At 43.0% G+C, this 26999-nt stretch overlaps 1 protein-coding gene across 2 annotated transcripts; it reads right to left on the reverse strand.

Moving 5' to 3' along the window:
- Positions 1–5379: 5379 nt before the first annotated feature.
- Positions 5380–26999, reverse strand: PTGER2 (prostaglandin E receptor 2). Of its 2 annotated transcripts, XR_006741412.1 has the most exons (4): positions 26873–26999; positions 25887–26802; positions 14919–15701; positions 5380–5393 (listed from the first exon to the last, which is right to left on the reverse strand). XR_006741412.1 is itself a non-coding variant. In XM_036436726.2 (3 exons), the coding sequence occupies exons 2-3, from the start codon at positions 26733–26735 to the stop codon at positions 15459–15461; spliced, it is 1092 nt and encodes a 363-aa protein (XP_036292619.1). In that variant the 5' UTR covers positions 26736–26802; positions 26873–26999; the 3' UTR covers positions 14234–15458. The 2 variants fall into 2 exon arrangements, 1 of the variants encoding a protein (XP_036292619.1); XM_036436726.2 differs by lacking the exon at positions 5380–5393 and having other exon boundaries at positions 14234–15701.

The raw sequence follows: 26999 nt of genomic DNA on the forward strand, positions 1-26999 counted from the left end.
TAAGATGTGGCCTGAGGGGCAGCTTGCGGAGCGCTCTGTGGGCCATGGGGCAGGGGGACCGCGCTCTCGGTAGGATGGACAGGTATTGGAGAGATTTAACCATGGGAGGGACATGATCTGATTTTGAATCTTAAGGTTTACTATGGATGCTCTGTGAGGAAGAGACCACGAGCCAGTACAAGGTGGGTGTGGTTGATAAACGTGAGAGTAAGGGGACCAGTTAGGAGGCTATTACAGTAGTTCCTGCAGAGGTGGTGGTGGACAAGGGTGGCAGAGTGGATGGATTTGGGGAATGTTTGTGGCGGTAGATTTGGGGGAATTTGCTGATAGATTAAGAGAGTGAGGAATTAAAACAGATACCTGGCCTGAGCCGCTTGATGGGTATGGCGCCATTGAGTAACACGAGGAAGCCTTGGGGTAGAAGCAGAACAGACTTGAGATGCTCAAGAGTCACCCAAGAGGGGCTACCAGAGTGCCAACAACCATCATTGTCTGTCTCCACTGTTTGTATGTCCTCTCTCTCTTTTAAACCAAGAAAAAGGGCCCAGCATATGGCTTAGATCCTTAAGTAGAATTCACACATACAGAAAAGCCTGGAGGAGCGATGTTAACTGGAGATTTCCCTTGGGAGGTGGGGGAGGCATTTTATGTCATAAATCTCATAGCAAACAACTTACACACTAATTAGATGCTGTTTCCTAAAGCCCTTTCCTGGTCCTTGGCTCCACTTCCCGGGTTTCTCTGATCTTTCTTCTGTGCAGCAGGCCCAGTGTTTCTGGCCCTTCTCTTTCCGAATGTGTACTGACCTTCGGATCTCAAATTCCTCTTTCTGCTTTTGCACAGAACTAATCAGCTCTGCTACTGAGCTCGTGCCCAAATTTACATACCCAAACCCATCCAGCTGCTTAGCAGAAACTCGGGTACCAAAGTCAAACCCTCAAGTTAGATGCTTTAAGGTTGTAAATAAAAGTAAGTTATTTTTTGTTTTGTTATGTGTGTGTACGTCTACACATCAACATTATCATGGTCCTTCTTCAATATAAAGGATTGTTCTTCGAAAATTAATGGGTTCGTGAGTCTATTGTTATAGACTTTAGTGTGTAATGACCTTTTGCTAAAATCACAATCACTGTACTTATGATTTCTTTAACCATGAAAAGATGGTTTTCTCGATTGAGAATGATTAGAATTGTAGTATTTTTACTTCCTTTTTAAAAAGTTTGTTTCCTTATTCATGCAATGCGATCCCTGTGATCACCCGCTGTTTGCACTGTCCTCACCAGGGACCATCCAGGTGCCAGGCCCTGTGAGAAACAAGGACCAAATGCCTGCTCACAAGAAGTTGATATGCTAACAGGGAAGGCTGTGTTCTAGAAGTTTTTGCATGGTGAGATGCAGGTAAAGGATTGAGACCATTATTGTGCCCTCTGCTTGAGGAGTAAGTTCTCTTTATTTCAGACAGCCTGCTGTGCAAACAGCAGTCGCCAATCTGAGCAAATAGAAATCCTATCTTCATGTAGCATTTACTGACATGCAATATTTATAAGTTTGTGATGATTTGGGGGAAGAGAATTCCCTGCCTTATCTCCTGTGGTAAGGTTCAAGAAACCTGAGGACACTGTCAGGTCTTCTGCCAGCAGCCCTGCATTGGAAAGGAGTGTTTATTCATTAGAAAGAATTGCGTTCCTATGTGATGAGCAGGCCAGCCATCTGGAGGCAACCCACCAGGAAAGAGATATGAACTGCGGGTTCCCGAAACCTCTCAGCCTCTTTGTTAAGACGTTGTCATTTCTGCGTGGCTGTTTGGATGTTAACTCAGAATGTGCAGCCCCAAATATCAACAGCAGATCATCTGTTAAATGAGCGGTGATAACATTGTCCATTTGTTAGCCTTCAGAAAACACCAGCTGGTGTCAGGAAATGGCCTCAAAAGTAAATGGGTTTGGAGATCTCGTGTTTTGTTTTTTTGTTTGTTTTTTTTCCCTTTCCTTCCCCAGTTGTAATTATAATAACAAAGGTAATCTAAAAAACTATGTTTGACCCAACTAATACCATCAATAAGCAAATATGTGAACCCAGGGTACCTATGAAAACTATTCAGTGAGCCAGGAATGGGTGATAGTTTTTGTTCTGGATTTGTCATTTGGCTGCCCTCTTTGGAAGAGCAACAGGAAGTGCCTTTAGTTAATTGCAGTACACATTGTCCTGGGCAGATGTACAAATCTCTGGGCACTGCACTGTCAGGGATCTCTGACTAGGGAATGTCACCCAAGTTGCCATGAGGTCTCTCCTGAAACACAAATTAGCTATTTCCATTACATGGAACTCTCTCTCTCACTCTCACACAAATTTTTCATCAATTTTCTTGCCAGAGTAAAGTCTACACATTTACATTGTCTTTTCAGAGTTGCTTCTTATGTTATTTCCACGCATTAATAGACTGTTGGTTATGTTCTGAAAAATTTATTGGTTATGTTATTCTGAAAAATTTCAGACTCACAGGAAGCATGGAAGGTAATATAACAAAGACATGGGAGCCCACTATTCAAAATTATCGTTAACAATGTTTTTTATTTGCTTCAGACTTTTTTGAGACATAAAAATTAGAGACAATGTCCCAAAATTATACATTATTATTGTGTTGCATATGTCATTTACCATTGTTAACTTTCCTCAAATCCTTTTTGGGGGAAGCATGTAGGAGACAAGAAATAAAAATAAAATTTATCTCCACAATTTTGATTTTCTCAGGACTTTCCAAATAAAAGTCCAAAGATGCCTCTTAATCAACACTTGTAGTTTTGGAGAAGCATCCCCTCAGTGAACACTTCTATTTACTAATGTTCACAAACCAGATATACAATCATAATAATCTATTCACAATAAAAGTACCAGTTCTCTTCTTATGTGTGTATTTGCTAATTTCTCTTCTAAGTTTATTTTTCAGCTAAAGCTAGATGCCCATGTTGGTACTGATTTTTGGGTAAGAATCCTTCACGCAAAATAAATAGACTAAAATGCAAAACAAAACTTTTGGGAAAAGATGTAAAGTGGAAATCTACTAAAAAGTTTTTTAAATATGGCATCTGACCTAATTTATTATTTATGTCACTATTTTGAGATCATATCTTGATTTTTTTAAAGAACCCAAAACTACAACTTTTAGCATTAACCTCTGGGTATTAATTTTTGGCATAAGAAATGCAAATGTTTATCAGATATCAGTTTTATTTTATGTTGTGTCTTGGGAAAATTTTATATAAAATAATGTATTTTAGTATAACACCATTATTTCTTAGATATAATTTATCCTTTGAAAATTTTTGTGAATATATATAATTTTGAGACTTAAAAACTGGACTTCCTTATTTAAAGCTACTTAAAAGGTAGGTTCACAGAGACACATCTAACCAAATAAGTATTATGTGTTCTTTGTTTTTTCATTAAAAGTTGGGAACTGGACTGTCAAACCTCAGAGGGAAGGCAGGGGAAGGTTGGGGGAAGAGGGAAAGATCATTCAAAGGACTTGTATGCATACATATAAGCATAGCCAATGGACACAGACACTAGGGGGGTGAAGGCCTGAGCTGGATGGGGGGGTGGGGAGCAATGGGGGCATAAGGACACATATGTAATACCTTAATCAATAAAGAAAAAAAAAAGGTGGGAATTGTTTGTAAGATTATCTATAGGGGAAAAGCAACTAGTCTGTGGTATATTTTTCTATCTATAATCTACCACAACTATGTTTCTGTTGTAGATTTGGATCATGGTACAATTCTATAGTGAGATGAATATTATATTATCATAACTAGGATCTCAGAAGATACAGTTGCTATGAACTGGGATGAATTTATTTTAGTAAGTTAAAAGACATTTTGAAGATATGCCCTCAGAGATACATATAGTTCTGGAGAAAAAGTAAGGGTTAGGTTAGTTTTAGTAGCTCTTAACAGTTTTAGCACATGATTACAAACATATGCTTAACTACTAGTGGCCCAGTGCAAAAAATTCATGCACATTAAAAGGGAATTAAATAGAGGAAATATTTTAATATTGCTATTTACCCTTTCTCTATAATAGAAATGTCAGATTTTTTTCAAATTGGCAACAATAGCTTCTTTCTGCTTCAGAGGTACTTTGTTCCAATAATTGGTCTTTAGACATATTCCCTCCTCCCTGCTGTCAGGGTCCAGGGTTCAGGTGAATGGGATTCCTGGTTGGTAGGCCCCTGACAGCAAGCTGACAAACTGCTGATTCCGTAAGGAATGGGGCTCCCTCTTCCTTCCTGTCAGGGTCCAGTTTGAAGGCCAGCCCCCAATTGCGTGAGACCCAGAGTCCCACCAAGCCCTGGCTGGCAAAGCCCACAGCCCACTCCTGCCTCAGCAGTCAGTGCTGGACCACTGCAGTGCCTGCGACCCAGGAGGGACTGAAGTCAGCAGTTCAGCCCACTCACCAGCCCCCACCCACCTGAGCCTGCTATGTGTGCAGCCTGCCATTTGGTCATCTGTTCGGTCATTTTGGATATTACAGACTTTGGCTCTTTATATATTAGGATAATGTTGAGTTAGTTTGATTTTCATTAATGACATGATGGAAATGAGGAGTCAGAAATACCTCCCTCAGAGACTTAAAAGTGGATAGGTGTGTAGTAGGACAGGGAACCAGAGGCCCTGCAGACTGAGGGGTGGCTTGAGCCAAGGCATGCAGATGTGAACCAGAAGCATCTCAGCACCACGAAGAGGTGTAGGATACAGGAGATGAGAGGAAGGATGGAGTAGACCCAGTCCCCTCTTCCTTGTCTGCGAAGCAGCCTGGCTCTTACCTGGAGATGGCAGGGAGATGGCGATTTAGGGAAACTGATGATGTAGGAATGAATTGATTCTGGACATTAGTCATGGGTTGGAGAGCCAGGCCCTATAGATGCAATGTTACAGAGTGGGGTTTATTCCTGGAAATCTATTTCATAAGCAGAAAAACCCCAATCTTGAAAATAAACAGAAAAATATAAAATTTATGCTTTTACAAATGTGAATTAAGGGCTATGTAGTAAAGGCTACTTTGTGTTGTTTTGTTTTGTTTTTCTTACATGAACTGTACTGCAATGGTCTTCTTTTCCTTATAAATCTCCTTGTAGTGAACATGGGAATACTTTATTTTTCCAAAGACCTTTGGCCTCACTTAAAAATTGGGGTAATTTGCCTCTAAATTCCTAGCTGACAATTAGATTTACTCATTGACTTAATAACTATTCATTGAACACATGCCTCATGAGATATTGTTTCAATGGTAAGTAAACAAACAAAAAGGCAAAATATAAAAACCCTGCCATTGTGAAGATTTTTTTTTTTCCTACTTGGAGAGAAAAGCCATAAGTATGCACACACAGACACCTTAAGGTTAGAGTTTAGGGTTAAGCTAAGGGAAAGAGGAAAAAGAATGATGGGAATATTTATTGAGTTATTTTATTCCATATAGGTCAAGGCAGACTTCTCTGAGGAGGTGATGTCTAAGCAGAAACCTGAATGAAATGAGAAAATGAGCAATGGGACTGTTTGAAGGAAAACATATGCATGAATGACTTCCAGTGTCTTTGGATGGTATGGAGATGGGTGGGGCAGTCGCACAGGTAATTACTTCATCAGTGATTCCTTGTTGTGAGCACTGAGGTAGATTCATCCAGCAGACCTTGAACGACAGATGAATAGATTACTCTGACACACATTTCTGTGAAAGAGAGGGCTAAGGGGCTGCTTGGCTATAGGGACCAAACAGCCCCATTCACCTGCCTCCTTAGGTTTTTATTGTAGCAACAAGTTAAACCAAAATTATCTCTAGATATAATCAGCAGGGTAAGTATCCTTGAGAAAGCACATGGTTCTACAAAATTGGGTCTAAAGACTAAACATAGAGACTCCAGTAAAACACCCAGGGGCTCGGACTTGTTCAGAGAAGTCAAGGCAGGGGCTGCCGTATTTGGCAAGGTCCTCCTAGAGATCCCTGACCTTTCGAAGAATCCTCCTTACAAACTTTCCAACCAAGTCCCAGACTTACCTGCAAGTCAACATGACTTATTGGTAACATCTGTCAAAGTCATTAGGTAGACACAAATGTGATGATACTTGTAGTGTTGTCAGGGTTGCTGTTGGTGATGGTAGTATTGGTATTGGTGGTTTTGGTGGTATTGATGGTCTCTGTTTCTCTCTCTCTCTGTGCCTTTTATGATAAGGAAGATTTGAACAGCAGAGGGTTGAAAGTCAACACACTATAAAGATGTGATCCTGATAAACATGATCAGATTTTCACTTAAAATACCAATAATGAGAATAACTATCAGCATATTTTGAAGCTGCTGGTGAAGCAGTGTGGAGGATGGGCTGGCGAGGATATGAGCACTAGCCATTATCCTTAATATATTTGCTTGTCTGCTAAGTCCCTCAGTAGGTAGTCATCCCCATCATTACCTCTCCCCACATCTCCATCTTCCTGCTCCAGCTCTCAATCCCCACTCTGAGACCCAAACTACCCCATACAACACAATCCTCTCTGCTCTGACAGCCCATGTCAGGGTGCCCTACAAATACACACCCTTCTTATCCTGCTCAGGCTGCTAAACCATCACTGAGCCATCCCCTTGCAAGGATCCCTTCCTTCTGATTCAGGTTCTGACTGCACACAGTTTACCTACTGTGTGAATAACCTCCTTCCCTATGGGCTCTGAGAGCCATGCAAAGATGCTTTTCTCATTGGACACCCTCTTACTTCTCGTTCTGTGTAGGCTCCTAATCTCTGATGCTAGGTTGCCCTCATCATTTGGGTCTGACTCCCCACACTGGGTCATTCCTCCTGTGTGGATAAATTCCTTACATGCTTCCTGCTCTGATGTCCCACTCTAGCCTGCCTTTCAGGGTGTGTGTGTGTGTGTGTGCGCGTTCCACATGCCACAAAGCACCATCCTGTATAAATACATTTCCACCCTGGTTGGGTTCTGACACCCCACATCCATGCATGGCTCCCTCCTCCTGCTCAAGCTCTCACACTTTGTACCTTCAGAAGCCAACTTCCTCAGCTCCACCAAATGGTTTAGGATGAGTTGGATAGAAAGGAGGGGAAGAGAAAGAGAAGCAAGAAGATGAACTCTTTTAAGTCTTTCTGAGATGAACCAAGATCATATCCTCGACATTAGCCTTTCAATTTGTCCATTTATTTATTCATTCAACAAATATTTAGAAACACCTACTGTATACCAGATATTATCCTAGATACTACAAGTATGGTGGCGATAAAGATAGGCAAGGTACATGCCCATGAAGTCTTTATTTCAGTGGACTGTAGTCAGAGATAGAGGGCATGATTGACGTCCATTTTGTGGGATCAATAGAATGACTCCTGGGCTTGAAATCAGAAAATGGTTTAATTTTTTTAACTTTCCCTTAAAAGCTATGTGATCTTGAACTAGTTGCTTAACTTTTAACATTCATTTTGTCATCTCTAAAATGGGGACAACATTGACCTTTCAGAGTTATTGGGAGGATTAAATGAGATTTATATATAAAACATTCAAAATACAGTATGGGATCATTTAAAACAATATCCTAAGAATAATATATTGAGTAAATAAAAAAAATGAGTAAATAAAAAATAAAATAAAAAGAAGGAGACCCTGAAAGGTATAAGATACAATTCTAAATGTATGGGACATCTGGCAACTGCAAGCTACCATGACATTAGACAACAATTTGTGCCTCCTGAAACTCACGTTCTAGTGTGAGGAGACAGACCATGTTATAACCACATCAACCTGTAGGTATGTTCAAGGTCATTCATGCTGGAAAATGATAGGTAGGGTAAAGAAAATGAGTGGCAGGGGTACACCATCAGGAAAGGTGGTTGGTGACGGCTTCACTGAGAAAACATCACTGGACAAACTTCTGAAGGTGAGAAAATGAAGAAGTGAACCATGGCTGTCTGGGGGAAGAGTGATTATCTCAGGTAGAGACAGAGCCAGGGCAGTGACCCTGAGATGGAAAGTTGCTGGCATGCTTCTGGTCCAGACCATTGGGTTTGGTGGCTGGAGTCAAGGAGCAGAGGAGAGAGACAGAGCATGTGAGAAAAGATCTCCCTGATTCGATGTCTGCATTCTAACTCCAGTTTCAGCTTTCCTCACCTCTCAGAGCAGTGGTTTAAAAATAGTTATCACCCCCGCCCCCATGTGATATTTCTTTTAGCCCAAAATTCCTATTACAAAGGATCAAAAACAGTAGTATTTTTAACATGCTCCAGTAGCTAAACAAAAGGCAAGACATTATTTTAAAAGAGCCTTGAATACTGATAACACAGGGTAATTGTGTTTCCTTACTTAGCATTTCTTTGCAACTGTTGAGGTTCACTGTAACCTAATTGAGAACACAGAAGCTATTTGTAGAAGAAAGACAGGAAGTGGACTCTCCATCTTCCTTAGTTTTTCCAAACTGGCATTTCATGGAAAGATGTGGCCATCTGCACTAGTGTTTCTCCGATCACCATAATAGGTAGTAAAGGGACTAGAGATCTCTCGTTTATGGTAAAGCGTGCTCTTCTTTTATCGGAACGCCTATTCACAGCAGGAAGATTTATTTTTACAGGTCAAATAGTGGTACACCACAGCATGCAGCTCGCTGTGTTTTGGTTATCATGTCTTCCATTTTACAAGTCACATGAGGACACTTATTTTTAAAAACATAAAAATTTAATGTTGAGTTTTCAAATGTCTAGGGCTATCTGACTTGTTTCTCTGAGCTATTCCCAGTGTGGGCATGTTGAGAAGCTCTCCAAGAGCTGAAAGATAATCTCAACTCTCCTCAACGCTAAATGGTGCAGCTGTGGCATTTTTAAAAAATGTTTATCAGGATTTATCAGACACACTCTTATGGCTGAGATGAGTATTGACCAGTTAAATCTAGCAAAAATCTCATTGGATAACTAAAAATAGTGAGTTCCCTTTTCAAGGGAAAAATTGTTCTTTGGGTTCTGGCACTGATCCAGTTCCTCAGCATTTCAAGGACCCGTTGTTAACACAAAAGGCCAGGTTCAGTGGGTAAACTCAAAGGTCCCCATCCCTCGTCTACAGAGGCCAATCCGAAAAGTTGTAGGCAAAATGACTAATGAGAACCCGAGATGCCCTGTAACCTCAGGAGGCAAGATCAGCACCATATCATAAGGGTATCTTATGAGGATGTCCTTCATGAGCAACTCCCTCACCACTGCACACCCAGCTTACCTCTAGTAACGTGCAATGTTGTTGCTTCTTTCATTTGCTGAAAATGATAAAGCACAACCTAGTTGCTAATAAATCTTTGTAATCTCAGGTTGAATGAATGGAAGTACAAGGTACGGAGCAAGCCAGCAGCTGACAGAGCAGCATTCAGCACTGACAAGACTGATCTCGAATTATTTATTGATGTTTGGTTCTGGCCCAGTGGCTTAAGATGGGCACTTACAGCTTGGATAGGATCTAAAGCAAGGGACCCGAGTGGTGAAGTTTCACCTAAGGGATAGTTGAGGAAATGAGGAATGTTTTGACTGGAGAAGGGAAGGAAGTCTTGCATGCTGGTTTCAGGAACATGAAAAGGTCACCTGTGGCACCTGGCTTGGACTTACTATGGGGATCTTCAGAAGATTTTAGCTTTGTGATAGAGTTGTGTTTCCTGACACAGATGTCCTGTTTGAACCACATTTTGTGCCTCCATTAAGGGGACATGAACCACGTTCTGTGTCCTGTTGTCCTTCTGTCTCTCCTGGTCTCCTCTTTCATGTGTACACATTCTACACTGTCCCATGTGTGCCAGTCTTCACTACATTTTCTGAAATACAAACTTGTCCTATATGCTTATTATCATGATTATTCTTTTAAAAAAATATTTTATTGATTTTTTACAGAGAGGAAGAGAGAGGGATAGAGAGTTAGAAACATCGATGAGAGAGAATCATCCATTAGCTGCCTCTTGCACACCCCCCACTGGGGATGTGTCCTCAACCAAGGTACATGCCCTTGACCAGAGTCTAACCTGGGACCCTTCAGTCTGCAGACTGATGCTCTATCCACTGAGCCAAACCTGTTTCGGCATCATGATTATTCTTGACAGTTACCTAGAATTAACAAATAGATCCTGTGACCCCTAGCACCACAACCCCCAACAACAGGGAGCAATTTGAATCCTATGTATGTGAGGAAATCAGAGGAGCCACTCAACTGGGCATCTAAGGAAATAGTAATTCCTAATTTCATTACCACATCCAGGCACTATGCTGAATGTCCTACATGCAGTTACTTGTTTAATCTTCAAAATAATTGAGGGGATAGATAATTTCATTATTATTGTTTTATAGAGTGAGAGAGGTTCAATAACTTGTCTGAGAAACTCCCGGCAGTCTGACAAATATTTAATATCTCCTGGTAAATCTAGAATTTGCCAAAAAGGGAAAGGTTGAGCGTGGGCATGAAGGAGGACAGGATCTAGTGATGGAGGAGAAGGAGACACTGTGTGCTAGGAAAAGTATTTTCTAGGAGGTGAGACGAGAGAGTAAAGACAAATTCTGTGATACAGAAAAAACAACATGGACAGATGGCCTGAGGCATCATACTTTGTCCAATCTCTTTCCAGATTGTTAAAATTTTATTTTTTCATGATATTTTTTTATCAGCATTTTAAACTATGCAGAATTGTTGAGCTGTTACATATACTCTTTTTAGATAACAGCTGTATAGACCTATCCCAGCTTATGTTAAGTTTGGGGATATGGCATGCCCTCAGCATTTCATGGGAATAGTGAGCTTTTTCTCACTCAGTGGCCCTTCTTAAAAACAAGGCTTCAGGCCATTTCCAGACACGTATACATGGCTGTCTCCCTTTGTTCTGCTTAGGAATAGCTATAGCTATAGGCCTGGGGACAGAGTAAACTGAAAGTTGCTTTGGTCTGGTCCCCTTTCTCTGCCCTCATCACATTAACTGCCTCCAGAGTAGGAGAGATATAAATGCTCAGCCTCAGAGTGCACCTCGCCAATGACAAATATTGAGGTGAAGAAATCTACAGTATTTTACTCCTTTCCATACAGATGGGGCTGGTCCCTATTCCCCAGGCTTGGGTATCTATCTATTTGGAGTAAACTTCAAGAAGAGAGGCTGCCCACTTTGTGTTTTCACTTTTTGTGTAGGTATAACAAAACAAAACAAAAACAAAAAACCAAACAAAACCCCCCCATATTTTTAATCTACTTATGATGGGTATTCTCCATTTTCCCCTCTCAGTCTACTCTCCACCCATACTCAGGGCTTCATTGCCCAGGTTCCTCTGGATTAAGGTTGGTTTGGCCAATGGGAGGAACAAGCTGACTAATAGAGAGCATGAGGAGAGATCCTACAGGAAGTAGTCCCTTCATTTCCGCCCTGTGGTGGCAGCAGCTGTGCTTCCCTCCTGAAGGCCACAGCTCCTGCTGGGTGGAACCTCCTACAGCTCTCACCAGTTTCCAGAAACTGCTCCTGGCTTGTGTCTTCTGGCTTATGAGTGATAACAGCTGCAAGGGATCCTTCCCTCTCCTCTGTAAATATTCCTTTTATTCAACAGCCCTGCCTGAGTCACCCTTCTGAGTATGTCATCTCCTTCAGTTGGAATCCTCACTAATATATTTGACTCTTGGCAGATTTTAACAAATGAAACACGAATATCGTGGTATTAAACCACTCAAACCGACCTTTAATAGTACAGACGTTGTACAGTAAATAAAAAAATATAATTCAAGGAAATTTACTTACAATAAAAAAAAAATCACACAATCTACCAGAACAAAAAAGAGTCACTTTCTGAAATAAAAAATTAATGCCCAATGTATGGACTTGGCCCCATGTATAAGTTAGACTATAGCTTTGGGGAATTGCTAAAACAACATTTCTATCCATAGTGCAATCAAATGCTTTGTAAATTTAAAAGCAATCAATTATAATGCTGTTAGTGATTGGAGGTATGTTATAAATGTGCCCTTGGAGAGGAAATCCAATGGAGTTAAGTGTTTAATGAAGACAGAAAATAGACATCAAATATTCAAGTTGCAACACCATCTGTATAAGAAGGCTTTATAAGTCCATCTACATATAAATCACTCATCTGCAGACAAGGCTGCTTCTCTATCTGTGAATGCCTCAAGTAGGAATTCTTCTCAGATTCAGAAAACCATTTGATTGGCTTAAACCACTACATTTGGCTAAGTCCGTGGTCAGCAAACTGTGGCTCGCGAGCCACATGCGGCTCTTTGGCCCCTTTCGGGTGGCTCTTCCACAAAATGCCACGGCCTGGGCAAGTCTATTTTGAAGATGTGGCTTAAGAAGAAGTTTAAGTTTAAAAAATTTGTCTCTCAAAAGAAATTTCAATCAATCATTGTACTGTTGATATTTGGCTCTGTTGGCTAATGACTTTGCCGACCACTGGGCTAAGTGAAATAAATAAACCTCTGCTCTCAAGTGCTAGCTTTTTGGCTTAGCCTGACTTTCTAAGTCATCAAATTCTAAACCTGACTACAGTGTGTTGTTTTGTTTGTTTGTTTTTTTCTTGGTTCAAATCAGAAATGACATTACATTAACACTCAGTTATCAGACCATCTCTCTCTCCATGTGCACTGACAGGAGCAGGCAGGGCGCTGACAGTTTAACTGAATTACACTGAAAACGTAATGACGTGGCTGGGCTTTGCCCTCCTTGCCGCTCAGGGCTTGCAGCTCTGCCAGCATTGCTATTGGGGTGGGTGCTTTTTCTAGAGCTTTGGTCTGGTTCAAAGTCTGATTCTGGATTCAAACTCTCTGAGGTTTAGGTCTTCGGGAGAGGCTTTCTATAGCTTCTAAGCAAACTCAGGTCCCTACAGTATCTTTGGAGATTCAAGGCCACAGTTTAGGAAGAGAATTTCCCAGTTCTTTCCTGGGAAAAATGGCCTGGGGGCACAGTGAACTGTCCAGCAATAATTCAGCTCAGAACAGACTGCTTTGGCCTGTTTCTGGACACCTAAGGTTGGGGCTGACATTTTGAGGTGAATATCCAATATATTTTCTCCCTTTTCATTACACTGACAAGGGCAAAGACTAAAATCCAGGTCTTCTTTCATCACAATTTGGTTCTTTAATATACCAGGCTACGTTCAGTGTTTCTTCATTTAACTTGAAAATGACTCAATAAACCTAAACAAGTATGTCTGATGGGGTGGGATTAATATGTATGTATGTATGTATGTATGTATGTATGTGTATATATATATATATATATATCCACATATACCTAATCCTAGTAAAATTTTCTATTGCCTTTAAATTACCATTCATACTAGGTGAATGACTATTACATGGGATTTTTATCTTCAATTCCTTCTATGTATGTATCAGTGCAAAAGAAATAGTCATTTAACACAGTGCAAGAAACACAAGTAAACTAGGGAATAAAGCTCTAGAAATCTACCAGTTCTTAAATGTCTTAAACTGTTATATTTTGGGCGGCCAAAGTGAATTATTTTGTTCCCACTAATGATATTATGTCCAAGTTTGCTTTTTTTAAAAAAAAAGTTATTAGGCATTATTCCAGACTATTTTTGGGGGGTGAGGTGGGGTGAAAGATCATAGTTAACATTTTCATTTGGAGGGGGGGGAAACACACCCATCTGATGAAAAATTCAGATTCAAATTAACCTCAGAATTTTATGATTAGGAATTACCCATGAGCTTAATTCCTTCTACTTGGTAGTCAGGGAAGATTTATTTACATATGCAGAATTTAGTTAAGTTAAATTTTTCCTGGTTTGTTTAAATTAGTAGAAAAGCAAATAATTTATTCTTTTTAAAATAAGAGCTGATTTGACATAGATTGTGTCAAATACACTGGTGCCTAGAATGGTTTTAAAAAAAACTCCAAGTGATCATCTAATTTGATAACTACTTATAGAAAATGTTTTTACGTAAGCAACTCAATGAGGTTTTGGGGAAAAAAACTAACATCCCTCTGTGTGTGTGTGTGTGTGTGTGTGTGTGTGTGTGTGTGTTTGTGTTTTATAACAGCTATGTTGTAATAATACTCACTGGAAAAAAAATAGATGGTTTTACTACTTGGAAGACCATGGTGGAAGGAAAAAAATCCTCTAGCACCAAGCACTATATTGAATATTTTAAACTCTAATTTACAATACAACCATACTTAAAAACCTGCTAAGTTAAATTTTTTTCTATCTCATTGAAAAATATTATATCTATTCTAGCTATTAAATGTTATTTGGAAGGATTTAGCAAATACTATTTCATTTTCAAATTTTTCTTTTATAGTTTATTTTTATAACATTTCAGATGAGTTTACACAGTAACTAGGATATGATTAAACAGTGCAAATTCACTGAAATAGTTTGATGCTGAGTTTACACCAGGCCAAACATTTAGATGTAGAAATATATAAAGACATGACTCACTGATACAGGATTTCCTATATAGTATTAGTCAACCATGTTTCCTGGATAAAAATACGGGCAGATGAATTTTGCTACAACACAATCATCTTACAAAGTAGATGTCAGTCATGACCTCAACACCAGCGTTAAAAGGGTTCCAGTGCATCTGAAGAACTGACTAGATTTTTCAGTTTTTAACCCTAAATACATGGCTTCAGACATAGCAACCTATACTCTCCCCCTGGAAATAGAATGAAGAGTATTAATCAGAATCAACTTTCTTACTAGTCTATTATTTCTTGGAAAATTCCTGACATTTTCTTAATTACTATTGGACATTATAAAATAAATAATCTGATACTTTGACACACAACTTCCAGAGGACTAGTGGAAAAGCTCACATCAACCAACTGAGTCTATTCTTCTACTAGTAATGCCGCAGTGAGGAGAGAGCACTCCTACCGTCCCACACACACACACATTATACTACAAAGTGCCTATAGTTCGAAAACTCATTTTCAAAAGAAAGGGTTTGTTAAGCAATCACAGAACACGAGGCTTGGCTGCTCCCACATATCTACTTCCTAGAAAAACACATATGAAGTTTTACCTGGTCTGACTGTGCACCGTATGTTTATAACAGTAGTAACACAGAAGAGGAAATGGAAAACACACAGTAACTCTTTCAGGTTTTAAACAGATTACAAAACCACATGCTCTCTCATCCAACAGGAAAGCTTCAACCAAAAGGCAACCGATCTTTCATGCAGCTGGCTGTTCCTCTCAAAGGCCCTGTAAGGAACATGCTCCTGGAGGGTGGATTTCCACAGCTCCTCCCCACGCCTTCCAGGAAGTGCTTGTCAGCTCCGCGCGGCCTAAACCACTGCTAAAAGGTTGATTTCCTCTCTTACTAGGGTAGCTTCATCTTGTTCACAAACTACTTTTCTCCTTTCTCTGAGGAGCCATTTCAGAATGATCTTCCAGATGCTGGCTAACGAAGCACCTCTTAGCTATTGTCCACAAAGGTCAGTGTGTTTACTGGCGTTTGACCGCGTGGAACAGGAAGTTTCCGTTGCATCTTGTGTTCTTAGTGAAGCCCGACAACAGAGGACCGAGCGCATGAGTCTCAGAACAGGGGGCCTCAGGATGGCAAAGACCCAAGGGTTGATGATCGGATTGACGGATAAAAACCTAAGTGCTTGGAGGTCCCACTTTTCTTTTCGGGAAAAGGTTTCATTCATATACGCAAAGATCTGTAAGAAGCAAAAGGGGGAAATGATGTCAGTTGTATTGTATGTTATCGCAGTGGACAGGCTTAGGCCATAGGCAGTTTCTCCGGATCTAAAGCAAAACCTGTTTTGTGTGTGGTGGCGATGGTGGTGAAAGGTGGATATAGCAAATTCTCACTCTCCTTCCGTGGGTTTATGCCTTTCAGAAACCCTGAAACAGAAGTATTGTCTTCTTTTGGCGGATGAGGAAGTGAACTTCAGGAAAGTTAGTAACAGCATGTTACACTTACTTCCAGATACTTAATCTGATTTGATGATCACAATTCAGTGCGAGAGGAAACACAACAGAGCATGGATTCTGGCCACTGGGCTGCCTGGTTTGAACCGGGTTCCATATATAGCTTTGGGACCAGAAGTAAGAATCTAACCTCTTTATGCCTCAGGGACATCTGTAGAACAGGTGGTAATAGCAACAACACCCGCTTCTTAGCTGGGAAGAGGGCAGGAAGTGCTGTGTGTAAGCTATGTAAAACAGCGCTCACCTAGTAAGTGCCCCACAGTGTTAGGTATGCTCTCCATTTCACCAATGAGGACCCCGAGGTGCAGAGAAGTTCGGCGACTCACCCAAGTACCCAGGGCTGTTTGGTGGTGGAGTCAAGACACAGGCACCAGCTCCCTCGACACCGGTGCTTTGCTCACCACGATATTACAGCAAAGGTCTCCCGAGCAATGTCTTAACCACCGAGAAGCTGACCCATCTTTACCTGTGGGCCAATGTTTTCATGCTGAGATACCAGCTCTCAGGGGATTTCTTAGATGTTTAGGGAGCAACACAACTTTTTGGTCAGATGAAAAGGAATGGGACTGTACGTGCTCGATAAAGATCAAACACTTCCACACAGCTTACCGAAAAGAGGAAAACAGATGTAAATCACACCCAGTCATTTAAAACCACTTTATAATGTCCCAGGGGCTTTCTTGCCAATAGGAGCCTAGGAGGTAGAAAGCTATTCCTTCTTTCTCCCACTCTCCTGCACCAGCGGAAGGAATGTTTTATTTCCTTCTCTCCTGCTTCCTCTGTAGGCATCTGACGAATGAATACACAAAGCAAATTGCAAGGAGGGGGAAGAGTGGTCCTGCTCGTGTTGCTTATGTTAGGACAATAGCAGGAAGGTTTGGCAGCCACAGGTGTTTATGCCAGAGACTCTTGGCATAGGGAATGGAGAAAAGACTTGGCAGATGAGTAAGGAAAAAGAAGCCTGATGGTGGAGTCCCTGATTACCAGGAAGAGACAGTTAGGTGGGGATGTGCAGTGGGGCAATCATTTTCTTGGCAGCTGAATTATTTTAGATGAGAACTACACAGGACTTATATGGTGTCTTTAAGGAGTGATTTTGGAGTTTAGAAATTCAGGATAACATTGTATGTAAATCTGGCAGATTAAGATACAGTAATCACCACATGCATGGGCACGCATGCACGCACTTGGTAGCAGAAAAGTCCGAGTTTTATAATCTGGTTTGGCCAAAGACTTTGATAACACTGCACTGGCTACCAGATGGGCAGTGTAGGGAGGGCCTGGCATTCTAGGCTCACGGCTTCACCGTGAAGATGAGTCAGGTTTTCAGTTCCTGGTCTCCTTGGAGTATGACAGAGCAATGAGAAGTGAGAAATGGTTTTAAACTATGAAGCAATTCTGTACTACTTGTTTCCATTTCATCCACTATGCAAATTGTCAAAAATGCTTAACATCAGCTTTCCAGGAGCTGGCCAATATTTTGCAGAAGACAATTTCTTGTTTTACTCTTGGGAAAGAGATACATACTTCAGTAGCCCTTGAAGTTCTTGATGTAAGATGCCTTCTCTGACCTCTGCATTTTTAAAAAATTTGGTTCTTGTCTTTTGTCTAGAGTTCACCATTTCTTATCTTGTGGATACTGGATGGTGGTTGTTGTTGTTGTTGTTATTATAAAATGCCCATAACAAAATGTACCACTTTCACATGTACAATTCAGTGTCATTGAATGCATTCACACTGTTGTGCAGCTGTGTTATATTTTTCATTCTCTGTACATTATGATGTTTTGACACACTACAAGGCTTTCTGGCTGGGGAGAGACTGCCCCTTCAGGGACGGTCAATCCTTAGAGATAGCCAAGGGCTCACCAGGGAGCAGTCCTTCCATAGGCAAACTAACCAGTCCAGAGCCCCTCTGTCTGGCTTTATATCCCAAGAGGCAATATTTCCCTGCCTTAGTCTTGCCAGGGCCCAGGACCAGGCAGCTAGGGGCCAGTCCTGCAGCCTAGAGCCTGCTGAAGTGATTCCAATGGCCAGGAGGAAGAGGAGGAGGAGGAGGAGGAGGAGGAGGAGGAGGAGGAGGAGGAGGAGGAGGAGGAGGAAGAGGAGGAGGAGGAGGAGGAGGAGGAGGAGGAGGAAGAGGAGGAGGAGGAGGAGGAGGAGGAGCCAGTCCTGCAGCCTAGAGCCTGCTGAAGTGATTCCAATGGCCAGCTCTACACTGGTCACCCCACCTTGCCTCGCCTTTCCCTCGGGAACACCAGTGAAGGCCGCGCCCAGGCTCCCAGCTCCTGCTCCTGCCTCCTGCCTTGCGCTAGTACTTTCCCATGTGTCCTTGTTGCTGTTCAGCCCTTCCTGTTTCCAGGACCTGGGAGTTCAACCAACTGTGTACTCTTGTCTTCTCGTGTGGCCACACTTGACTGGCCATCTCATCCAAGAACAGAACAGCAGCCATCACCATCATCCATTTCTACAACTCTTTTCCTCTTCCCAAACTGAAGCTCTACCCATTAACCAATAATTCCCCATTCCCCTCTCCCTCCAGCCAATCCCACGTTTTCATTAAAGGCTGACACATTGCATAGAAGCCAATTAATTATCATGTTTCAGTGCTATTTTGCTTCAGAGGCTGGGAGAAACTATACATATTTTGCACATACTACTAATAAATTTATTATGAGAAAAACACCTAGTGCTGATGTAAATGAGCCAAGATAATTTTAATTCCTTAGGATAGGCCTCTCTACTAGGCTTTATTAAGACTATGATGCCTACAAAGCTGCACAGATAAAAATAAGTGGATTTTGTTTGTTTGTTTGTTTGATCTTTTATAGAATCCTTACATCCTCCTGTGGAAAACCTCATCTCGACACTGACTAGATACTGTTTGTTTGAGCTACTTTCCTACCATCAATACAAACTCGTAGTGAGTTCAAGAATTTTAGTGCAAATGAGAACTTTATCTGGCTGAAATTACCCAAGGAGGGTTAAAAATATTCGGGTGTCAGTCCCCTCTCAACCCCATGTGATTCTCAAGGGCAGCCTGGGTTGAGAACCCTGCTTTAGAACCTTACCCAACACCTGAAATAAAAACAGAATACCTGCTCAGGCCTGGCCAATCAAACAAATGACTTGAAACTTCCTGAATTCCTGATCTTTAACATACAATCCATTTTTCCTTTGGAATCCCATGGATATAGCAGCTAATACGTACTGAATACCTACATGTGCCAGGCATGATGTTAAATCTTAATTGTATTTAGTCCTTACATGGAACTGCAAAACATTCTTACTCCCATTTTGGAAGGAAGAGACCAAGGCTTAGAAGATTACTTACTTTGTCCCAATCACAGTGCAGGTAAGTGGGGAAGCCCTGGAGTCATGTTTAAGCAGCGGGACCCAAATTTTTCTTTTAGCCACTACTCTGCTGCCAGCCTGTGATGTAGGGCCTCATGTAACATCGACCAGGGGCTGCCTGAATTGTGAGTTTGTCGGACACCTTTTTAAGATTTATGGGTGTCATTGTTAAGAACCATGGTTAGCTGAAACCGGTTTGGCTCAGTGGATAGAGCGTCGGCTTGTGGACAGAAGGGTCCCTGGTTGATTCCTGTCAAGGGCATGTACCTTGGTTGCGGGGAACATCCCCAGTAGGATATGTGCAAGAGGCAGCTGATAGATGATTCTCTCTCATCGATGTTTCTAACTCTCTATCCCTCTCCTTTCCTCTCTGTAAAAAAAAAAAATCAATAAAATTTATATTTAAAAAAATTAAATATGGATGCACACTACATCTCAGAATAAGTTAAAAAAAAAAAAAAAAAGAACCATGGCTATATCTAAGTAACTATATGGCTTTCTTTGGGTGTTTTTCTTTCATCCACTTTCTACAGCTACATTGCAAGCAGATATTGCTATATATTTATCTTCCTTGTGAAGACATTAGTGAGTGTCCTGGCTTTAGGCTTCGTATAATTCATTCTTTAAAAAAATTCTCGGGGAGGTTATTTTTCAGGTAATTGGTATTTTAAAGAAACTCCTCCTACCCCAAAGCAGAGGTGCTCTGTGGTAGAGGGAACAGAAGCCCATTTTCCTTTAGAAAGAAAGAGGGACATGGATGTGGCTCCAGTCCTTGTGCTGCAGGTGATACCAGCGCCAGACACAAGAGGAGTTAATGCCAAGGTTGGGAGCTCTGAGCCTAAATATTCCAGGGTAGTGACTCTAAAGTTTAGAGTCTAAACCCTTCGAGAAAATGTTGGACACTATACACTATCTACCCAGAACTCAGATAAACATAAGATTTTGCAAGTGATTGGCAAGTGACCTAGGCCCTGTCCGTGGAGTGCGGGTGTACAGGAAGTGTCAGCCTTTCCCAGGTGCGCTTTCCCTCCGCCCGCCCATCACACACCCGGAGCTGCAGAGGCCTTACGTCTAGTTTTCTGCTCGAGTGGGTGCAATTTCAGGGAGTGGAATAGTTTGAGAAGCATGAACCTTGGTACACCTTGATATAATTTGAGACACTTAAAAATGTTAGTCAAAATGAGGATGGGAAATGGTGATCAGAAACTTCAAAACGGAAGCCAGGAGAAGCCAGGGGAACTAAGACCAGGTTGCAAGTTAACTGGGCCTTTAGGTGGGAAAAGACTTGATTGCCCTCCTGAAACACTGTGTCTCCATAGATCAATCAATCACCATTTCTACTCTTTTTCCCCCCTTTAACTTAATACTGTGCTGGGCTTTTGAGATGTCAAAAAAAAAAAAAAAAAAAAAAAAAAAAAAAAAAGAGAGAGAGAGAGAGAGAGAAAAAAAAAGAAACATACCATCCCTAAAAGCTGTTTTTCTTTAAGTTGAGATCTTAATCATAGAAAGAGTGATGATTAACTCAACCTAGGGTGGAGACATAACACACGACTTCCCCTCCTTTGGAAAAAGGACTGTGGTTCTTGCCTTCTACATTTTAAAAACTCAGTGCAATTGTGCTTTTACTCACAACCACCATTTTGTAATATCAACGTGCGAAGGAAAAGATATCGCGTGAAAACACTCATATAGGAAAACTTTCTTCTCTCAGAAAGTAATGTGTATTAAAACTATTTCAGCCATCCCCAAACAAATCATTAATGATGCACAAATGTTAACTTACATGGATATTAACTTAAAATATCACCAAGCAAAGTTCACTGGGGTTGCGCAGAAAGATTTCTGGGTTGCTCTTTCATTCTTACTAGAATTGTGATACTTTCCATGTATGTAACTGGTCGGTTTCATAACCCCCATTCATGTCATAAAGAGTACTAGGAATGAACAGGAAACTCCAAACTCCAGTATTGTTTACTTGAAATTTGTTCTGTGTCACAAAGATCAGATTTCCACAAATCAGTATTACCTGGAAATTATAGCCCTAAAGAATTTCTAAAGAAGAAGACATTTTTAGAATGAGTTGATGGTTCACTCTTGAAATTTTAGAACTGGATAAAATGTATAAGCACTTTGTCCTAATGGCATGTGGAAAACAGTTTAAAATGACAGACGCTACGCCGGGTGTTAGTAAAGTCGTGAGAAAGTGGCTTGACGTAGTTGGGAATGAAGACATAAACAGTATCAGAGGCAAGAATGGAGTCTGATCTATTTCCTGCATTCTGTCCCATTTCATGAAGAAAGTTTCTATGTCTCTGTGAAATGATGACAACAGCTGATTAACATAAGGAGGAATTTATTAATTTATACAATATCTCTTTTAGTACGTAAACAGTTTGGTTTTGGAATATGTTGTTGGTCCCATTAAGGATTTCATACTGAACAACCAAAACAACGTCATTTCCTAAACAACACATGCCTTTTTTCTAATCAGTTAAGAAATGTTTTACGGTACCAATAGAAGACTTTATGGGAGAGGTAATCTGAATGTTTCCTATTCTGAGCAGCATTTACAGTATCCAGTCTCCTTAAGCCTCGGTCTCAGCCTTTTCATTCACAGGTGTGTGCAGAAGAAAAAAGGAACCACACACTCCAGGCCCGGCTCATGCCCTTTGATCAGACAAGGAGAAAAAGGTCTTTGCCATTTTCCTTTTAAAGCTAGTAAATTGGAATTAAGAGGCAAAGTGGTCCTGGTATTTATAACATCTTCTCAATTTCTCTTTGAGACTTTGGATTAATCTTCTCATGGTACCCCTGAAAGGAGCAATTTCTTGCTGATAGTATTATGGTAAAAGCATAAGCTCTGTGCTTAAACTGCCTGACTTTGAATCCTCTCTCCAGCATTCACCAGCTGTGGGTGGGAAATGGGAATAATAATACCACCTATTTTACAGGTTGTTAGGAAGAGAATGGGTTAGTGCAGTGGTTGGCAAACTGCGGCTCGAGAGCCACAGGAGGCTTGTGAGCCGCGGTTTGCCGCTCTGTTGACTAATGAATTTGCCGACCACTGGGTTAGTGGATGTAAAAATTAGTGGTTAAAATTGTTAGCCATTTTGTTGATGATAATGATAATGATTTTTAAAAATATATTTTATTAATTTTGTACAGAGAGGAAGAGAGAGGGATAGAGAGTTAGAAACATCGATGAGAGAGAGTCATCGATCAGCTGCCTCTTGCACACCCCCTACTGGGGATATGCCCGCAACCAAGGTACTACATGCCCTTGACCGGTATCGAACCCGGGACCTTTCAGTCCCCAAGCCGACGCTCTATCCATTGAGCCAAACCGGTTTCGGCTGATAATGACTTTTTGAGGGTGAATTTTACTTCATCAAGGGGCTCTGGGTATTTTACATTTTGATAGTTATACTTCCCAAACTTAGGAAGTCCTAGACTGAGATCCTTGAAAGAAGCAGTAATTCTGACCTGCCCACACCTTCAACATGACATGAGAAATTACAGGTTTCCTAAATCCCCACTCTCCTCCTTCCCCAGCTCCTAACGTGCTGACACAAGCAGGGGTCCCATTGGGCACCCAGCCGGGAATCCCCCTCCTTGCTGGGCCACTGAGAAGGGACATAGAAGGCAGCTCTGGAAGGAACAGGCAAAAAGAGGGTAAACTGCCAGTATTTTCTAGGATGCAAGGAAGCAAATTAGTGGGAATAGCTCACTAAGAATTATTTTACCTTGATTACATTTTAAATTGGTAATACTTTGTATAATTTGAGTGAAAGAAAATATATTGGTTAAAATGAATATCTGTTTCTTTTTATTTTTTGTTGTGTGGCTACTAGAAAGTTTTAGACTGTACATGTGGCTCACATTTGTGGCTCATGACCGCATGTGCTCTGGGAGAGGAACATGAGAATGTCCAAAGGTAACCACGAGTCTTTGCCTTGTCTGACAGTGTCCCCAGTTAGGATGTGTGGAAATGATCGCTGCCTCAGCGGGGAGACTGGAGCAGGCCATTTGTGACCGCAGTCTCAGTGTGGGCCAATAAACTAAAAGGATAAGGGGAAATGGTGTCCCATGGGGCACGTGATGAGCATTTTGAAACAACAGACTGTGTGCACCAAACTGTAGCTATGAGTTGTGAATTATCAGATAAGCTCCTCTAAGAAATAAATTGGGATAGTGTAACACTTCCTGAGGGTTAAAGTGCCGTGTAAATAAAGGAATAACAAGAACCAAGAATCTACTGACAAAATAATCTTCATCTAGCTCCTCCCATGCCATAAACAGGCAATCCTAATGAAAACACGGCTTCAGAGCCAACTCCTACTGCCCATTCCTTCTAACCAGATGCTTAGCTCCAAGCTCCTTCCATGTAGCAACTTTGGATCTGCCTCTGGCTTAGTGTTAAATGAAGGGGAGGCGTATATATATATATATATATATATATATATATATATATATATTCAAATATATCCAATCACATATATTTGGAAAGCAACATGTAGTGATGATGGAGTTCTCATGATAAAAGGAAAATTTACTTAAAAACACTGCCTTTGTCTTGGAAAATACAGTTTATGCAGTAGATCAGTCAGGCTCAGAGGGGAGACCCTTTCCTCCTGCTCTCTTCCTCTGCCGGGCCTAGGAAAGGAAAGAACAGTCCTTTCACACATTTCTGATTCCCTCTGAGCCCATCCCTAGGCTGTTGAAGTAGCTGAGAATCAGGAATATTTTTATATACATACTCACAAATAATAAATGATATCCTAAGGCCCACCTATCCAAGACAGGCATTCCCCAATTCTGAGACAGTTTATGTCTCCCAGGGTGAATTCTTAAGTTGTTTAATGGAACTTGAACTACTTTCTTTCATTTATACTTATTCTGCATCCTATTCCCAACCCTAAAAAGCTGATTTAGCTCCTAACATAATCTATAGATTTTTATCAGTAAAACATAACAAATTCACAGAAGCCATGTTGGTTTCTACCTCATAGCATTTCTGTTGCACAGACTTTCCTGCTGTAGGCGGGATGGGAATTGCAGCCTCCCACAGTCACGTGCTCCACCTCATTCCCTTCAAAGTGTACCTTACTGGCCAGCTGCTGCCCTGACAAAGGATGGGGCAGCAGGGAGGACAGTGAGGACCGGGGAGGAGAGAATTTCGCTGGGAAAGGGAGTTGATTTGGGGCAGGGAAGGGTCATATCCGGGCTTTTAGAACCCTGTGTCCTTTCCCACCCCTGAAGATGAGCGTATGAAGATAATAAAAAACAGGGGTGACGGTGGGAAGTAGGATAAAGTTACTTCTTCGGCTTCTACAGTTCAGACCGGCTAATGGCAGGCCCGGCCTGTCTTTTTTCCCCTCCAGGATCGTGGCAGGTGGGAGTCACTGACAACCATGCACTGCCTGTAGGGTCAGGCTTGTTCTTCTGAAGTTTAGGAAGTGGAGCTGCCTGAACTTCCAGTTTCCAAAACAGCCCGTGCTCAGACACATCCCAGGCTCTCTGTACACCGTAGGAGGCTCAAACTCACAGCATCACAAAACTAACTGCTGAGGTTGCCCCAAACCAGGACGGATCCCACCGGTCCCTAGGCTCCTTTCTTTCAGTTCCCCAGACAGGCTCTGGCCCGCCCGGCCAGGTCCTGGAGGCGCTGGACATGCCTACCTCTCCCACCCCTGAGACCGACCAGCCACTTCTGTTGTGGCGTGGGGCTCCAGCACGCAGTTATAAACCGATGAGCACCTGGGTGTATTTACAAAACGTCAAGATGTTTTGTAAGAAGACTGCAAATGCCTCCTCTTAGAGGGAACTGGTTCCTTGGCAACCAGCTTTTCCGCTCACTACCATTACAGATGTATTATGAATTTTCATGGCCACAAAGAGTTATGCTACCTATATGTAAATTGGGAAACCTGTAACTGAGGGTGAGGGTTGGGGATGCTGTTGAACTCTTCGAACAAATAATGAGGCTCTGACACTCTGCAACAGGCACCCTTCTATCGGGGCCATTCTCAGTGGCGGCTGGGATGCTCTGGGTTGGGTGCTGTTACCCGGGGGAGAAATAGCAGACAACGTATAGAGAACCAGCACCGGTGTGCAGAACGGGGTACCAGGAGGCAGACCGCAGCTCAGGGAAGTCAGATGTCACTGCCAACCGCTGAGAAGCGGAAGGGGCCACGCCAGGCTGGCAGTGGCTGGAGAGGGACACTCTAGGGGCTTTTGATTGTAGGATGAGGAGTGGGGCGGCTGAGTGAGTGGCAAGGCTCCCTGTCCCTGTATCACTGGGACTGTCTCACCATCTGAGAAACACTGGCCTAAGGAGGCCCTCACACCAGGATCGGGGAGGGGTGGAAGTGGGGTAAAGGTGAGAAGTGGCAGGGGAAGTGTGCAGACCTTGACAAATGAGGGCACCTTGGTGCAATGTTACAAAAGTTTGTGTGTGGCGGCAGAAAAGTGGGGGTGAGAGTGAGAGGGAAGAGCGTGAGAAGGCTGCCCGCCGCAGGGCTGGGCTGTGGACACCACGGGGGCGAGGGACTGGCTTACCGTGAAAGGCAAGGAGCAGACGGCGAAGGTGATGGTCATGATGGCCAGGAGAATGAGGTGGTCCGTCTCCTCCGCCACGGACACCCTTTCCCCTCTCCTGCGGGCGGCGGCGGGGCCCCGGCAGCTGCCCAGGGCGGGGGGCCCGCAGCGGCCCCTCCGGCCCCGGCGGTGCATGCGGACGAGGTTGAGGATGACGCTGAAGTTGCAGGCGAGCACGGCGAGGATGAGCAGCAGCAGCAGCGTGGCGTAGAGCTGCAGGTACACGGTGCGCCCGTGCCGGATGAAGCACCAGGTGCCGGGGCAGTACTGGACGTACTGGCCGTAGCTGAGCAGCGGCGGCGAGCAGAGGAGCAGGGACACGGCGTAGATGGCGGGCAGCACGGCCACGCCGCGGCGGCGCTTGACGTGGCGCTGGTAGAAGTAGGGGTGCCCGATGGCCAGGTAGCGCTCCAGGGCCATGGCGAAGAGCATGAGCATGGTGGCCAGGCTGAAGAAGGTCATGGAGAAGGCGAAGTAGCTGCAGACGCGGCGGCTCCCGGGCGCCAGGGCCACCAGGGTCTGGTTGCGCGCGTACGAGGCCAGCACCACGGGGCTGATGAGGCAGGTGCCCAGCAGGTCGGTGAGCACCAGCTCGGTCACCAGCACGTGGAACAGGGAGATGAAGTTCCCGCGGCAGGCGCTGCGCCCCGCGTCCCCCCGCCAGCGGCGCGCCAGCAGCGCCAGCGCGATCAGGTTGCCCAGCACCCCCGCCGCGAACATCACGGAGCTGATGGCCGGGCTCTCGCCCGCGGGCAGCCACCGCCGGGTCTCGCAGTCCTCGAACCGGGAGTCGTTGGAGGCGTTGCCCATGGCGGGGTGCCGGGAGCAGGGACGCGTCCTCCTCTCCCGGCTGGCACCTGGGACTGGGAGGAGGAGGAGGGGGAGGAGGAGGAGGACGGGGAGGAGGGGGAGGAGGAGGGAGGAGGGGAGGAGGGGGGAGGAGGAGGGTCTGGACGCGGGAGCGCCCCGGGAGCCGGAGGGAAAGAGGGAGGGATCTGAATCCAGAGCCCCCTTCCGGCCCCCGGAGCGCGCCGAGGGCAGGACCGGCCCGGCGCCCACAGCAGCTCGGCTGCA

The sequence above is a fragment of the Pipistrellus kuhlii genome, unplaced genomic scaffold, assembly GCF_014108245.1.
Source record: "Pipistrellus kuhlii isolate mPipKuh1 unplaced genomic scaffold, mPipKuh1.p scaffold_m20_p_1, whole genome shotgun sequence".
Lineage (NCBI taxonomy): Eukaryota > Metazoa > Chordata > Mammalia > Chiroptera > Vespertilionidae > Pipistrellus > Pipistrellus kuhlii.